Source organism: Rhineura floridana, chromosome 7, assembly GCF_030035675.1.
Source record: "Rhineura floridana isolate rRhiFlo1 chromosome 7, rRhiFlo1.hap2, whole genome shotgun sequence".
Classification (NCBI taxonomy): domain Eukaryota; kingdom Metazoa; phylum Chordata; class Lepidosauria; order Squamata; family Rhineuridae; genus Rhineura; species Rhineura floridana.
This window is the reverse complement of record NC_084486.1, coordinates 48,146,175-48,164,048: the sequence shown is the minus strand read 5'-3', so window position 1 is coordinate 48,164,048 and position 17,874 is coordinate 48,146,175. Positions and strand designations below refer to the sequence as shown.

General features: G+C 39.5%; 1 protein-coding gene across 22 annotated transcripts in view; it reads left to right on the top strand.

Moving 5' to 3' along the window:
• PLCE1 (phospholipase C epsilon 1) overlaps window positions 1-17,874 on the top strand; it is a 202,716-nt gene that overhangs the window by 74,223 nt on the left and 110,619 nt on the right. For all 22 annotated transcript variants that reach the window (XM_061635501.1, XM_061635499.1, XM_061635492.1 and 19 more), the window contains one exon: window positions 7,527-7,812. In XM_061635501.1, coding sequence (XP_061491485.1) covers window positions 7,527-7,812 — 286 coding nt within the window. The remainder of the gene's footprint in view (window positions 1-7,526; window positions 7,813-17,874) is intronic.

The window sequence follows — 17,874 nt, the reverse complement described above, 5'->3', positions numbered from 1 at the left end:
TCAGTGTCTAGAGCAGCCTTTCCCAACCAGTATGCCTCCAGATGTTGTTGGACCACAACTCCCATCAGCCTCAGCCATTGGCAATGCTGGATGAGGCTGATGGGAGTTGTGGTCCAACAACATCTGGAGGCACATTGGTTGGGAAAGGCTGGTCTAGAGTGAAAGTGGTGGCAAAAGAAAACTAAGGATGAGTACTATCAAACACAGGTAAGAAACCATTACAGGGCTTATTCTGTGGTAGAAATGGGAGTGGATAAAGCTTACTTCACCACTACTTTTGAGTGGTAAAGAACTTTTTGTAAAAAGGTCTAGGTAACCAAGTATTACAGCCCATACAGGATCACTGTGACCAGGTTTCATTGCATTTTGCAGATAAAATAGCTCAGATTGGTTTCAACTTGCATGCTACATTTTTGACAGAGTCAGAGATGGATGTAGCCAGGAAACAGTCGGATCAAATATGTTTTGGATACTTTTCGTTTGTGCAACCTGAGAATGTGGACAAGCTGCTTGGAGGCTTGGAGCTTACCACTTCTCTTATTTCTTACCCTTACCTTGTGAAATCTGCCAAGACTGGGCTTGCTACATGGATGTCAGAAGTAGTAAATGTTTCTTGGAGAAAGGGCATAGACCCTGTTGTCTTGAAAAGAGCGAGGCCATTGTTGAAGAAATTGAACTTGATCACAATTGTCCTTGAATATTATTGCTAGTATACCATTATTGAGCAAGGTGACAGAGAGAAACATCTCATATTCAGGCAGTCTAGAAGGAAACTAAGTGTTCAGATCTTGTTCAGTCTGGTTTCTGGCCTGATTATGGTACAGAACCAGACTTGATTGCCCTGATTGATAATTTATGCCAGGGAAGAAATGGGAGAAGTCCAACCCTGTAGGTCTTCCTGGACTTCTCAGCGGTTTTCATTACCATAGACAATAGTTTCCTTCTGGACTGAAGGACCTGTTGGACTGAGCATGGAGGACACAATTTTATGTTGGCTCTGATCTTCCTAACTGGACAGATTCAGTGGCAGTGCTAGGAGACTTCTGCTCCAGCTCATGAGATGTCATGAGACTGTATCCAGTCCCCTATGCTCTTGAATAGTTACTTGAAACTGCTGAAGGAGACATTTGGAGGTTTGTGTTGCAGTGTATTGATATGTGGAATACACACAACTCTACCTCACATTTCCATCTACCAGTCCTAAGGAGGCTCTAGAACTCTTTGAACATGTGTTTGGAGACAGTTTTGAAATGGATGAGTGAATAAACTGAAACTTAATCTACACAAGACAGACATACTGTGGTTGAGAAGGCCACTTCTGGATAGAGGAATTCAGCTGGTTCTGGATGAGGCTGCACTCCCTCTGAAAGACCCAGTCCTCAGCTTGGGAAGCTTTCCGGACTCATTACTAACTGTGGAAACAGGTAGCAGTGGTACCTAGCAGGACCTTTCATCAGCTAAGCTTGCTGCCAGTTGTGTCTCTATCTCAATATGGTAGATTTCACTACAGTGATGCATGCTCTGGTTACATCCAGACTGTGACACCAATTAAAGTATATTTGCTGTATATTTCCTTCTTCCTATATGTATCGATACCTGATGAACCTCTATGAACATATAAATTCATGCCATTTATTATTGATACTGCTATACTGGAATATTTCTATATGGTTCTGCATTGCAATACATTTACTATAAATATTATTCTGTCATTGTATTCTCATTTATAGTTGTCTTTAAATTATATCTAAGAAATCCTCTTAGTATTAAAAATGCCAGAAATAGTGTTTGAGATAAAGCCAGAAATGTTTATTTATTTTCTCCGTCTTGTTTGCAAAACAAAGCGCAATGTCTGTTACATTGCTTGTATGTACTACGGAACCAGCTAACTAGTACCCAAGGCCACCAATGACAGAGAGGTATATGTTATGATAACATGTAGAGGATGTGTGAAGTATGAATGAATTTTTCTTTGTAGGGCTTATGGCTGAAACTGGAGGCTTGGAGGTGCTGAAGATTATCAAGATGACAACTGGGGGGTATCTGGAATACATCAACCATAAACAAATGTTATAATTCTAATGTAAGTCTGAGTATCCTAAAAGAGATCTTGTGACCAGTGTCCTTGATAGGCCTCAAGCTGGTATGAGAAAGAGAAGCAGTCCTGAGAACACAGATGTGTCAAGAAACTGACATCACTACAAGTGCCAGCTGACCAGTTGATGGATGAGATTCCTGAGCAGAGTGAAGATATCAGAAGAACACCAAAACATTATCTGACTATAAAGACATCCCAGTTTCACCAGAACATTTGAGAAATTTTCTACCACAGTCTAACCTGAGACTCCTGTGAGTGCACCACTGGCTTCTCCAAGTCTCTTCTCCCTCACTGCAGTACTGGCTGGCCCCCAGTTACTTGCTTGATTGTGTGTGAGTATGAAAGATCAGGACTATTGGGCATATGTAATGTTGCATTTTACCATTCCTGCAGTGGCTGACTGTCAAGAGCATTTTGGCTTTGTCAGTTGGACATCTTCAACAAACCTTTTATCTTACTGTGGTCCCAACACTCCTTCTGCTCGTTCCCTCTGTCTCCTGACTTGATCACCCAGGAGTGGCTTTGGGTTCATTGGTAAGACCTAATTCTCTCACACTATTTGTCAATTGGACTATTGCAATGCACGCTGTGTGGGGCTGCCTTTGAAGATGGATTGGAAGATTCAGTTGCTGCTAAATACAGTGGCCCAGATGCTGATGTCCATTTCCATGGGAGCTTGAGGCTCGCAGGCAATCTCTAGTCAAAGCAGAGAGCAGGCAGGAACAGAACCCTGGCCGGTTCCAAGACAGCTACAGGAGACATGGTCTTTGCAGGAAGCTAAAGCCAACTGAAGCGTCATGTCAGCTAACCAGAGCTGGAGTGTTGTAGGTTCTGCCTCCCTGGGACAGGGTCTTGCTGGCTAGTTAAAGGGTCTTAAAGTCTAGTTATTTTGCAGTCTTTGACTTCTGTGAGACTAGGGAGACAGGGGACCCATCCTCTGAGTCAGAGAATGGTGGCAGGACTGTGTCCTCTGGTTGGTAGGACCCCAAAGTACTAGTGACTGTCTCTGAAGAAGTAGCCTGAGCCTCATTCTCATCAGAATCCTCCACAGCTCACTGCAGGGTCTGCAGATCATGCTTCATGACAACTGATAGACTAAATATTCAGACCGTATTACACCTATTCTGCATCGGCTGTACTGGCTGCCTGGCCAGTTCTGAGCCCAATTTAAAGCACTGGCAATAATCTGTAAAACACTGTGTTTGGGGCCGAGTTATTTAAAAGATCAGTACACCAGGTATTGGCTAATCCATGACTTTCCAGATGTTGCTGAACTACAGCTCCCATTTTCCATAACCATTGACCATGCTGGCTGGGGTGGATAAGAGTTGTAGTTCAGTAATATCTGGAGGGCCACAGCTTAGCCATCTTTTACCTATGCCCAAATGTACCTGCCAAAGATTTGAGATCAGCTACAGAGGCTTTTCTTGTATGCCTACTAGAATGGGAGTTCAGGTTGGTGCATCCAGGGGATAGGGCCTTTCTGTGGGGAACCCACAGCTTTGGAGCTCTCTCCCCTAACATGTACAATCACCCTACTCCTTGGTATTGTTTAGACAGGTGAGAAGGTTCAGTAGGCAGTAGGGATGGGGAGAAATTCTATTCAGTTCACATTTAAAGCCAAATCAATCACATTTGCACTTTCTGAAACAACATGAGAGCCAAACTACAGCCATCATTTGAAATTTGTACTTATCCATATTTTGCAATGCAGTTCTCTTAACATATGTTTACAAAAAGGAATATAGTAGGGGAAGGTGTGCATAAAATGAATAACATTTGCATGCATTATATTAGGAGAAATTGCTTGCAAAAATGTGTACATTAGTCAAAACTGCATACAAAAATGTATTTATTAGGAGAAATTTACACTAAAATGCTGAGGAATTTTCATGAGGATTTTAAAAAAGATAACAAATTGTGGCATGAATGTGGAGAACTGAATATAAGATTGGAAAAATGAGAAACTGAGAGAACTGAAATTGGCAGACCTTGCCATCTCTAGTAGGAAGTATCCTCTGTCTTAATCTTATACTGCTGTGGCAGGCTGTGCTATATAGAAAGAAAGACAATGAAATGGAAGGATTTGACATGTTTTTATTGCTTTTGTTGGGATTGTGATTATGATTACATTTTATATAGTTCTAAATTATTTTAAATGTTAGAACTTACCATGGGAAAATATTGTATTTTGAATGGCAGCCAATAAATTGAATAGATGAACGCCTTATGGCTTACATTCTGGGGTCTGCGTGACAGTATTAGGCGGGGCCAAAGCCAAACGTAGGCAGTGTTAGGGTTGGGACTCTTAGATTTTGTTCAGTAGGTTCAGATATAGTATCCCAGGCTGCATGTGTGTTGGAATTGTTTTTAAGGTATTTTTAAATAAGTTTTGTTTTAAAATATTTTTAAAATATTTTAAGATGCTTTGTTTTTGAGATATTTTAAAGATATTTTAAGCGTTTTATCATTCATTTGCTGCCCAGGTCTTTTTCTGGAAGTAAGGGTGGGATAGAAATAAATAAATAAATGGGCTTCTGTGTCTGCTGACCTCCACCTTCCATTTCAGTCACCCCTACACACTAGTCCACCAACATCTCTTGCAAAGAAGAGGTGATACCAGTGTTCAAAGACAGCTGTTCTCCCTTCTCCCGCAAAGCAAGATAACCGTGGTCACTTGCTAGAGGTTTTCTTCTCCCTTTGTTTGTTTCTCTTCAGTATACCAATTCTCTGTCACCCTCAAGGGAAAAATTGTGCATCAGACTTCCTAAGCTTGCATTTTAGAGTCTTATCAGCTGAGAAAACATACATTTTAGAAAATGTCCCTTCCCCCATCCAGAATGAGACTGAAACCTCAAGCCTGTAGCCAATTTTCTAGTGCGTTTAGATGTGACTGAGAGGTTCCTTTCATCCTGTCCAGCCCCTATGGCCACACAGTGTCATTACTGATTTTAGTTACTTTTCATATACTGTTTTCTTTTCTTCTTGAGAGTTCTGGACTTCAAAAAGAGGAGGTGAAAGGAGCGCAGCAAGCTGAAAGCAACCAGGTGCTTTATCACCACCAATTCTTGTTGAACACTGGTGATGATCACCAAGTGTTTCTTAGTGCTTAATGAGTGGATTTGCGGCTGATATTGGTCTAGTGCTGACAGTTACTGCTGAACTGTTCCAAAGATTTGTGATTATTGTTGAGGGCTTCTTAGGACTTAACAGAGACGGAGGAGTGGCCATAGTGATGGTCCTGCAGTGATCCTGCTTGAGGGAGTCACAACTTGGATTGATGTCCAAAAACTTTCAACAGGGAGGGCCCCAGGAGTAAAGGCTGGGTCTGGGTCAAGAAGAGAGGTGGTGCCTGAAAAGGAGGCACTGGTCACCTAATCCAAAAGGTTTTCCAGGTTACATCTGGCTCGTGAATTGTTAGTTTCCAATCATGATTTACAGTATATTGTTTGACAAAAATCCTCCAAGGTTGCAGACAGAAGCATTTTCAGCCCTTTGTGGAGATGTCAGGATTTGAACCTGAGACCTTGTATATGCAAAGGATTTGCTCCACTACTGAGCTACAAAATCAAATCAATATTATGAACATATAGTAGTTTAAATTTCAGAAAGCTGATGAGTTCTGATGTAGTTTTTCAGGATTCTGTTGGATAAACATTTCCAAATCAGTGTGGCTATAATAATATATAATATCTTGCAATAATGAGGAATATGATTAATAGTGCAGAATGACCAAGGTTCTTACTTCCTGCTCTGCAACCTGAAGAAAAATAATCTTGAAAGGTCAAGTTGTTTCAACATTGTGAGTCACAGATGCTGTCTTTCAGCTTATTAAATAACTGTTCTAGAGGTGACTCTAAACAAAGATCTTTTGGATGTTTTGCTTTATAAATAACAAAGGGTCCTGTGGCACATTGAAGACTAACAAATATATTGAGTTAGTGGGCCACAGCCCACTTTATCAAAATGCATGAAGCATTATCCTCAGCTGCTAAATCAGGTTTGTTCATCACACTATAGATAGTAGCAGGGCAGGAAGGAAACTCTTATAGAAATTGTTAATGTATAAAATTAACAAATGCAGTAATTATCAGTCTTTGAAATATACTGTTTAGCATTGAGGGGTTGGTCTGGATGAGTCCCCTCCCAAGTCTATATTCTGTTCCTGTGGAGGTTCATTTTGTAAGACCTACTGCATTGGTCAGACTAGTTCCTTTCATAAGTTAATAGTCAGTCTCTGTGTTAATGGGCTGATATATAAGCTGAAAGATGTGGTCCAGAGCAACCCTGTTGCTATAGGATCTCTGGCAAGATGGCAGGAGAGTGACCCTCCCACCAATCCTGGGGCCAGGAGGTGGCCTATGTGTGTTAATGAGACTGGTGTGGAGCTGAAAAGACACAGAGAGACTTGCCTTGCTCTCTGTGCTTGAACACCACACTATAGCTTGGAAGCCTCCGCTAGAAAACCTAATGGCGAAACAAGATCTGTTGGGACTGTTAGTACTGAGAACTCTTCCATCATGTACTCAGGCTGTACATGTGTAAATAAACCATATATTTTATAGACACCACAATCTCTGCTGACCTTCATTCCAAGGAAACTGAATCCTGGATAAGTGGAACCCCTGGAAGTCTCTCACCGCTCAGAGATTAAACTGTGCATAACAATACTATTAATTATGATTTATATAAACCCATATATTGAAATGCACAAGCTGAAGAAGTGCCACCCCTCTGTTGTGGAACCCTGGAGCTGAATAGTATTTAAGATTTATTTTTAATCTTGGGGCTGTAGGTTCCACAAGAGCATGACACATCCTTTTAGGAACTAAAAATTCCAGTGCCATTACATCCTGGGAAAATTAACGGTATTAAAAAGAACAAAATTAGTTATCATTCAATTCAAGAACCCTTCTGCTAAAATCATTTACCTGGCTTATCACTTGGTCTATGTGAAGACCTTCTTCAAATCCCTATGCAGGTTTCCTGTTCTCTCCTGCACTCAGTACAAACTCCTTGTCCTTACTTTCAAAGCTTGAAAGTTTGTCACATCCTGTTTTTCTGCTCTTACCTCCCATGATTTTGACTCCTCTTACTCTACAGCCCTCAGTGTCTCACAGGTATGCTCTGAGAGACTGTTCGCTCAAACAGCTCTGTCCATTCTGTCTTAATATTTCTTTTTGCAGGAATTTTCTCTTGTGGGGCTCTATCTCTTTTCCTTCAAATCCTCCTTTAAACCCCACCCTTTGATACAGTGACCATCTCAACCTATTATTCTTTCAACAATAATTACAGTTTATTTACTTTTATTTAGAACCTTGGTAAAATCAATTATTTAATGTAATACTTCAGGTCAGCATTTTAGTAGCCATTTGTTCTTTTATACTACCAAACGTTAAATGTATTTTTCTCCTTTTGTGTTTCACAGATCTTTAGGTCAGCAAAAGGAACAGAAGATTCTTCAGAACATCTTTCCTACCCTGTGAGGGAACCAATAACACCACAACACCACCATGCAGATTGTTGGTGCAAAGGCAACAACTCTTGCGTAAAACTATGTCCTCAAAGAGCTCCTGAATACCGTGCTACTTTATGCAGGACTTCCCTTTCAAATTTTATCAGTGGTGCTCTACTAGAAGCAACTACATCATTGGGAGCTAGAAGTGGTACACTAAATATTTTAGGAGGATCAACTGGAAAGACCATGCTAAAAGGTAATTAGGGGAAGTTTAACAATCTTTGACAGTGTAGGAATGGGGGTTCTAGGGCCTCAAGCTTTTCTCCAAATTGAAGATGATAAAATTGGGCATTGGTCGACTGATTATATACTCTCTCCAAATTCTTAGAATTCAAAATAGCATTGCATATCTTTTTTTTTAAATCCATGCATGTTAAAGCATTGGGTTGGATACAGACTTAGTCATGCTTGGAGTAGTCCTGTTGATTTCAATGGGTTTACTCAAAGCATAATTAAGTCTGGATCCAGCCCAAAGTTTTTATTTCCCTTATGAAGGGAAGCTGCCCAAGGCAACTTACGATACATGATGTTAAAAAACAATAATTTAAAACACATTGATTTGCCATAATTAAGGTTGTACAACCCTTTGTTTATAAAGGAAATGGTACAGTTTTTTTGTTTTCTATTTTATTTTAATGGGACATTGAAGTGTTTTCTGCAAGAAGTGGTCTGAACCCCAGCATAGATATCACATGCAATGGCTGAGCTGACATAAACAGATAATGTCGATTGATTATCATTCAGCAGTAATTATTACTCATGATTTCTTCAGAGACAGCTCAGTTTTCATCTCTTGCCTTTTGTGTTCTACAGTCAGGTCATTAATGTCAGGTCACTAAATCTTGTACACGTAAAGTTAAAAGTGCATGGGTAAACTATCCTGGTTTCTATATATGGCAGGCTATGTCATTGCAATGATATGTTAGAAGTGTGTAGGTGCACTATTTCAGGGAACGTCTAGAATTTCTTGCTTTTAGGGATTGTAAAACACTTTAGATTATAATGTCAACATACCACTATATAAAGATACTGTGTTTCCATTTTGCTTACATTAGGTGAAGTAGTGGGGTAAAGTTCTGTGATAAAGTAGGCCTTAATGAGGTTGAAGTTAAAGAACAGTGCAGGTCATAACTGTTTTGGATACATTCAAAATATATTTCTGTCTCTGTATCAAATAGCCAAGATTGTTTATATTCCTGAAAGTTAACGGGTCTTTTGTCAAAAGATTTATAAAAACAGGGATCAAATAAATACATTTTCCATTTTTAGAACATACATTGTTAACAGGAAACTGTGATGAATAAATATTGTTATATTTAAACAGTTGTAGCTGGCTGAATACGTTGATGTATAAAATGCTGTAAAGATGCTGTGTCTATTGTTTGTTTGGGGGAAGAAACATGTAGATTGCCAAGGCTTGAACTAGACATTACATGGCTAAGTTATGTTTCCGTACCTTGGCTGCAGTTTCTCCACTGCAAAGAAGGTTGTAAGGAGGCAATTTGTGGGAAGAATTGGTAGCAGAGGAATGCTTCACATGCACTACACTTACCACTTCACTACATAATCCCTGCATAATTTGTATATACCACAGAAACATTGCCTTTTTTCAAACATGGAAACAACATTACAAATGCTTTTATAGACCAATGAGCCAGTATGTACTAGACATGAAATGGCTTCTAATACATTGTGACTGTTGTTGTTTCTATAAACGGTGCAGGGGAGGGGCTGAATCTGTGGCTTTCCAGATGGTGTTGCGCTGCAACTCCTGTCAGCCAATGGCCAGGGATGATGGGAGCTGTAGTTAAACTTCTTAAGGCCCACAGATTGGACACCCCACTTTAAAATGTTTTTATCTCTATGTTTTAAGATCAGTTTAGTATTATTGGCTACAATGTGCACAGTTTGAGGCATGCTTAGCAGCACAATCAGATACATATTTTCTCAGAAATACATCCCATTCAGTTCACTAAGTCTTACTCCCAAGTAAGTGGGTATAACATTACAGCCTAAGTTCCAATTATTTCCATGTGAAGTAAGTATTCTTAATTTTTTCTTGTGACTAAGGCTGCTATCCTATACACACTTACCTGGGAGTAGTCCCATTATACTGAGTGGGGCTTAGTTCTGATTGGACATGTATATGATTGCACTTCACATGGATGACTTATAGATTGGATTGATACTCATAGTAGGAATATCTTCCCCTCCTTAGATGTACCTCCTGTTGGAGTCCTAGTGTTTCAGCTTTTATCTGGGAAGTGGGTAACCTGACCTTTCCGCATGTCTTCATTGTGGCTTAAACAAAGCCTGCTAGTTGTGCATTTTGACAGTTTGTAGTTCCAGACTGAGCAGCTGTTCCTGACAGCTAGAGCGAACAAGTGCAGTGCGTGATATTTCTCTGCTTTTGAAAGTACCTGCTCTTTTGACATTTTAGAAGGAAACCAAAAGAAATGCTCTTTACTGGTAAGCTTTATGTTCCTATGGCTTATATGCTGATGCCTTTTAAATCTAAAGCCAAAATAAGTTTTGGAGGTGGGAATAAGAATAAGTTGTTTTTACTGTCCTATGGTGGCTTCCATTATTTACCATGGAAAGGTATACCTGATACCTAGAACTTGCTTTTCCTTAGTAGTCTATTAGTGTATTCATAGTTTTTTTATCACAGCCTTTATGCTTTAAAAACACTGTGATACTTTACTTGCACTTAATATAGATTGACAGTGAAATGCATTAGTGCAATATATTTTCTTTCATACATGGGCCCAAACATTGCTGTACCATAAATGTAATGTTGTATATCCATTTTCTATAGCTGTAGGTAACTCTTATTGGATGTTTTGTTCAGAAAAGTAGTTCAACTGATAAAACATGTTCTTTGTCTTAGAAGGAAACTAACCAGTAAATATCATTTAGCATAATTTCCAAATGTTTAATCTTGAAGATACCAGGGGCTGACTCACATGGTTGGTTGTAGCTGACTTTGCTCTAGGGATGGGCAAATCTGTCAATTTCAGCTTCTCTCTGTTTCTCATTTTTCTGATCTTAAGTTCACGTCTCACATTTCCACATTAGTTTGCAAATTCTTTTTTTTAAAAAAAAGTCCTCATGGAAATTCTTTAGCATTTTAGTGCAGATTTCTCCTAATAGACGCATTTTCACAAGTAGTCTTCCCTATAATACCTTTTTGTATGTTATATATGAATTGTTATGCACACTTTACCTAGCGTATGCATTTTTCTACGCATTATTTGGTTGGAGAACTACATCGCAAAATTCAGAGAAGTGCAAATTTTGGAGAATGAAGGAGGTAGATTTGCCTTTAAATGTGAACTGAATCAAATTTCTCTCTATTTCATAGTGCTACATTTAGTGATAGAGTTTCAACCCTTTAAGATCTTGTTTGCTGGATTATGGGCACAAATGTTAGTAACTGTAGTAATGGAGTTGGTAAGGTAGATATCACTGGGGTCATTTATTCTTTCACAGTCACTTCTCCATTCAGATGTTTCCAGTCCTCCATGCAATAATTTGCAGGATCAAAACAGTGCTAAGGGGCCATGCACTCCTTTCTCTCTCACATGGCAGGTAATTTCTGGTTAGCTCTAATCATAATTTGCTTTATATGAACATCACTGGTTATGCAAGCTGTAGAAGCAAGTTGGAAACCCACAGACAAGAAGGAAGGATGATGAGAGGGGATGGGCGACTGTGTGATCCTGCAGCATGTTCTTGATCATCCAGATCATGCTTTGGAGGATCAAGATCAGGATGTCTGAATTGAGTCACTGTATGAGCTTAATTACATAGCTGCTTTTCTTGCAGAATTACTGGCACTGTCTTTGGGATTCCAGAAAGATGGCTAATAATAGCTGTCCTACTTTAATACTCGAATTGAATGATATAATACTTATATAATGTCACAAACAGATGTCACTGTGATAGGATATTGTAAACGTTATGCTAATTTTAAGAGATTTCCTAAGGCTTGCTAAAGTTTTACTCATTTGCATGCATGAGAAAAATAATCTTAAATGGGAAAGCTTAACACTGTTTACTGTTTTCTTCTTGCTAATGCAATAGAAGACTGCTTTCATTAGAAACATTTGAAAAACTATTATATTGCATTTGTACTCTTTTTTAAACATTATGACTTGCTCTAGTAATTGTACACTGAAGCGCAGTATAAAAATCTGATAAATAAAATCAAACTAAGGTCTCCCCCTGCCCCAGAAATAGTTCCCATGTTAGCTGAAATGCAACTATAATCTTCCACTTTATTCAGTAAGGCAAATTCACATTACAAATTATATTTTTCATAAAGTATAATAATATTGGGGAGGGGGAAGAATTTACAGCAGAAAAGTGGTAAAGGACTCCTTCCCTGCCCACTGTTTCTCTGTTTCAGAATGGCCCCACAAGCAGTTTTTTCACTGTTACAGGATTCAAAATGTGTGGTAGGTAGCTAATCTTTATCATTATAAAAGTATAAGGCTGTGTATACATGGCACTTTATTCTAGAATCAATGGAGGCTGAGTACTTGTTTTTTCTGTGTAGTCTACACATAATCTAGATCTATTGCATATTTTTTGCCCTTGAAAAGTGCTTCTTGTGAAACTGGTTTCGTTCTGAAAATAAGAACTCATTGGAGATTGATTCTGCGTTAGCCCACTGTGAGTCTATTTCAAAACAGATGCAGGCAGTCCCAGCAATTGTATCCACATCTGCCCAATGATATTGTGGGTGGACCTATGCCACTTCCTTCTTCATTCACCTGGGGCCTTTGCAGGGAGGGGAAGGAGTGGATAACCTAATCAAGGGGAGGATTTTCAAACGCATATCAAGTAACCACACCTGTCCTTGTGGACAGCAGGATGTAGAACCTAGATTGAAAGCAGCATGTTGAGGATGAACATGAATAATTCTGGAGTGGGAACAACTACATTTATCCTCTATGAGTGGGTTAGTGTGTACACAGTAGCGATGGGCAAGAATCTCACTGAATTTGGATTTAGCACCAGATTTTTCAGTAGTCCGCATATTCTTTATCTTTGCGGAGTGGTCTTATTTGCTCCATACTTCAGCAAAACCAGATTTACCCACCCCCACCCCCAATCTTTCCTTGAATATATATTTTTAAATTGATTTTACTCACAGCACAGCAGTACAGGTTTCTCTCTCTCTCTCTCTCTCTCTCTGCTACCCCCGTACTCGAATAATCCAAGGTTTCATTGATTGATATGCTTTCATTTATCAATATTTCCTTTCAGAATATTAATATTTTGAAAGAAAATATTGATAGTAATGTCTTTTTTTTGGAAGGGGAAAATGGATGGGTAAAAGCAGCAGTTAGTGGATAAAAAATAGACTTCAATCAATACTGTCTGTTAGGTCGATGGAATACTCTCAAAGCAGCACCAGCCAGTGGATCCCATCTAAAACAGCCTAAGTTTTGATTCTAGTCAAGGAGCAGACCTAAAACAGCTCTGAATAGAAACATTGCCAAGTTAATAAGGAAGTTGGGTCTCCCTCTGCCAATGCTTTTTTATGGATTGCAAATAAAAGAGGAGCAAAGAAAATCATCAGCTATTGAAAAATAACCTTGTTTTGTCAACTAAACATTGACAAAGTCAATAAAATTAGCAGAAGGAAACTACAATGTTTGGCTTCTGTACAACAGCCTTTAAAACATAGTGTCCACATACAGAGTAGTTACATATTTGTGGTGGTTCAAAATGGTGCCATGGCCAAGGAAACAGGCAGTGGAGAGGAAACAGCAGAGGTCAGTAGAAGAAGCTGGTGGCAACAGCTTTTTGGGAGTTTGGGTGGGGGAACTTCACTTTCTAAATTGTATTTGTGAATTCATTCAAAGACTTGAAACAGATAGAACACACACCCTTGTCTGTTATTGATGAAATAATTTGTTAGAGCATCACTCAGTAACACTCTATAAATCAGGGGTCACTAACCTCCAGTTCAGTAGTCTGATCCACCACTGACCCCAAGACCCAAACAATTTTGAGTTGCATATATATATATATATATATATATATATATATATATATATATATATATATATATATATAAACAAGTAGACATAGTGTTGGGTTGGGTGGAGCCCAATGCCCTGATGAGGATGTAAATTGTCCCCTCCCTGGTCATCAAATTGATAATCTGCATGGAACAGCTGAAGAGAGAGGGTTATGTGCCTCGTGGGGGGGTGGAGTATGGGATAGCTACACCTACTGCTGCCATGCGTCTCCTGGAGAGTTAGCCATCCCTGCTATTAATGCTGCTGCTGCAGACCTCCATTGCTCTCTAGAAGCAAGGTAAGTGATGACTGTTCTTGCCTATGTCAGTGCTGGATGGTTACTTGTGGAAAGAAAAGGGAAGCACAGTGATGCTCAATGGTTTGCAGTTAGAACAAGTAGCACCAGTAAGTAGTGGGGTTGTGCATTGGATTTGGCAGAGTCCTGTGCCAAATCGGGCCTACTTGGAAGGACCTGGGCATTGAATGTGTTGGGTTCAGACAGCCATGGATCGCTATGAGTCAGGTTGGATGTCACAGAGAAATCCATGCCTGTCAGGCAAGGAGGAGAGCCACGAGAAGGCCAAGACTTCCGGGAGAAGCTTCCTGCCTGCCTGATGCCCTTGGTGATTCTTCCTTTAGGAAACCCACTTGCACTTCCACACAGCATCCACCCCTTTGTTCAACAGCTGTTCAGCAGAGGGGTCGATTGTTCAGGGTTCAGCTGAGGCATTGACCCTGGGGCGAAGGAGACATTGCAGCACCCTGCAGAATTGACCCCCATCTTAGTGAAAGGGGTCTCCTTCCCCTCTCCCAGCTACATATTTAATTAGACTTTGAAACCTTAATTAAACATTAGCCCCACCTCTGAATTAATTCAGGACTGGATCCAGGGAGGGGCCGGGGTGCTGGTCCCCAGGTCAACCTCGGTGGATCAGCCTGATGCTTTCCAGATCAAAGACACAGGATGGAGGGGGGCTGTGCATAGCACTAGTAATTGGGCACTCGTTAGAAGTGAATGGATGCATCAGTGCATGACAGGCCTTCCACCTGGGCGTTTGTATATCACTACCATGAGTGAATCCAACCTCTCTTCCTTCCCTTTTGACTGTGTCTTCCCCATGGATTCTTTCTGATGGCTTTGTCTGAGAGTCTAGTTGTTGAAGGAAACAGGGTCATGGGAGCTACTTTTCATTAGAGTATATTTCACTGAAACTCATTTGCAAAGAGTATATCAGTGATGAATGTTTGGCCAGCAACGCCAATGAGTGGAAATTCGATATTCAGGGTTCTGCTTGCATGTGTCCTGCATTTTCTTCCGCAAGGATACCTGGAGCATATTTGGGCTACTGACTGTATGGCATTTGTATGGGAGCCACAGCTAATACCTGCTGAGTAAGGAGGTGTTTACTTCCCACCCAGTTCCAGTATGTTCCCAGAGTGGAATGGGTGATAGTAATTTGTCACTTTAAGTGTTTCAGTACTCTGTATGCTGTAGCTGTGTTCTGGTGAAGTTTAGCAGAGTAGGGAGAGGTGACTAGATATCTTGATTTTGAATAGATTCTTTCATCGCAAGATAATAATTAGATGTTTTATCCTGCCTTACATGCTACTACTTACAGCACATTGGGATCTGAGTATATACAGAAGACGCCCCAAAGAAGGGTTTAGCATTGTTTAAGAATGCAGACACGTCTCCTATTTTCTGTTACAAATCATTATATTAAACCAAAAGGTTGCCTTTTTGCTTCATAAGACACAATATGCCATAACTGTAAGTCACTATCAAGTGATCTTCAAAGAAAGTGCCTTTCCAACTTTGTATTATATTGCTCAGTTTTTCCAAGATGTTGAGTTCAGATATAATATGCATCACATCATTTATGCAGTAAGGTCACAAAACAATTTGGCAAAGCAATTTTCAGCTCAGTAGGAAGAGCTTGACTTTTACCAATACATTATTTTTAGTGTGCAGTTACTATTACCACACTGCTGTGCCTCATTATCTCTGACTGTTGTATTGAACTTTTTATAATAATTGGATTTTGTTGAATCTGGGTCACAATTCTATAGGCTACATCTATGCTGCTTTAGTTAAGTATTAGAAGTAATTTAATTATGCAAAGAACTTCTGGGTTAGAGTTGTTACAGCATTGGCAACACTGCTGAAACTAACGTTTGGGTTAAATTTTTCTTACTAGGTTTCTGAAAATTCTCTTAACAGTTTCTAGAAATATCCTATTCACATGTTGTAAAAAGTGTGAGCAGTGTGAGTAACCAAACATGGCTGTAAAACACAGTGATATGTGCAGGGTAAAAGAAACTCCATGAAGAACTAGGTTTTTAATGTAATGATTGTAACAAATGGTAAGCAAGTTCCTCTGTTGATTTATAGCAGCCTTCACCAGCCAAGTTTGGCAAAGGCTTATTTATAGGAATAAAAACCCCTGACATGCTGTCATTATTAGAGAACACAAACATGAGTAGGAGATGAAATGACAGAGAGGCAGTTTGGAGAACCCAGCCTGCATTTTAAAAATGAAGAATATCCTGCTCACACTCTCATGTGTATGTGTGTGTTAAATTCCCAGGCTTTCATACAAAGGAAATCCTATATACATTACTTACAAATTCTCTAGCCACAAACATGACAACAGAGCTGAACTAGAGGATGAGGCCAGCCAAGATAGGGTTTTTAATTCTCCAGTTTGTCTCTCTCTTTTTTTTGGAACTAGCAATTGTAAGCATGAGACACATTCATCCTATGGGATTTCTCAGATAACATGATAATGTATAAGTTATGTGGAGACTTTAAAAAGGCAAGGACATTGAACTATTGCTTTCTTTCTGAGGGTTAGGCATGCACGGACTAAATGCAACTTGCTAGCATACTGACAACTTATCTAAGGTAAATTTTCTTTGTTTTTAGATGACATGAATAGATTTAAGATCCAAGAGTTATGAGAGCAAATATTCCTTTTTTCCTCCTGCAGACCGAACTTGAGAAATTTTGTAGTATGTTAGACTAGAACAACACGTTTGTCCCCAGTATGTCCATGTAGGCTTGACTAACTTTAAAAACAAGTGAATGCCAGCTTCCTTAATAGTGAACAGTAGGCTCCTCTTGGAAATATTCCTCTTTTATGTATTTCATTCAGAATTAGTCATTTTCATCTTTGCACAGCCTTCAAAGCATAAGTGAAAGTTTTAACTTTTTATGCAATAGTGTCTTGCAAAGACTTAAATTTAAAGCATGAAAATGAAAGGTGTACCTTCACTGGAGCTCTTTCAAATATAATAATGAAAGGTTGCATCCAGTGCTTCACATACAGAGTTCTGCTGGCACAAGATGACATCCATTTCCTCTCCTCCAACAACTCTCCTGAGCTGATTTTGAGGGCATGGGGAAGGTGGATTGGGCAGGAGAGGAAGAGAAAGCTCTGTTGTACACATGGAAATAATTGTGCCAGTGGAGCTGCAGCACTGGACACTAACAAAGCCTGTTTTTCTCATACTTTCAACAGATTAATATAGTGTCTTGTAAGTGTTGCATATTGTGAGATTTAGACAGACCAAACAGATGTAGCCCAGAACATTTTAGGAAAAAATAGTTTCCAGATTCACAAGGCTGTGAACCCAAATTTTACACATATATTAGCGTTAATATTATTTGGATCTTCACTGTAGTCAATTGTGCAGACTTTATTGCAGTGAACCAAATTACCTTAGCTGTGTTGGGGAATTCAGCAATGACCCATCAAGGCCAATTTGAGAGTGTAAGCTATGGAGAATTAGCAAAAGTCACATAGCTGGAATAAGCTGAATGTTTATTTATAAAAACAGTATGTATAAAATTGGCTTTTAAAAAAATGAAGGGCTTTGCCGCTTGACATGCAGATACAGAAGAATGAACCAGGAAAATTATGAGCAGTTACCCATTACACAAGCTAAAAGAGTAAAATGCTTAGTGGTCTCACTACACCTGGGCCATATGCTAATTTACTGTTGCAGACATAGAGGGGGAAAGACGCCTTACACGGAAATATAAGGTAGCATAGACTCAGCTTAGCTAGGGAGAGACTGATGAAAACCAGGAAAGGGAAAAGGTCACATGCAAAGCACTAGACACTCTGATCTCATGAGAGCAAAGGCAAATGAGGTTTGGGAAATAAGAGATATAGAAAAAAGTTAGAGTTGCTGAAAAGTACAAAAATTGAAGATAGCTG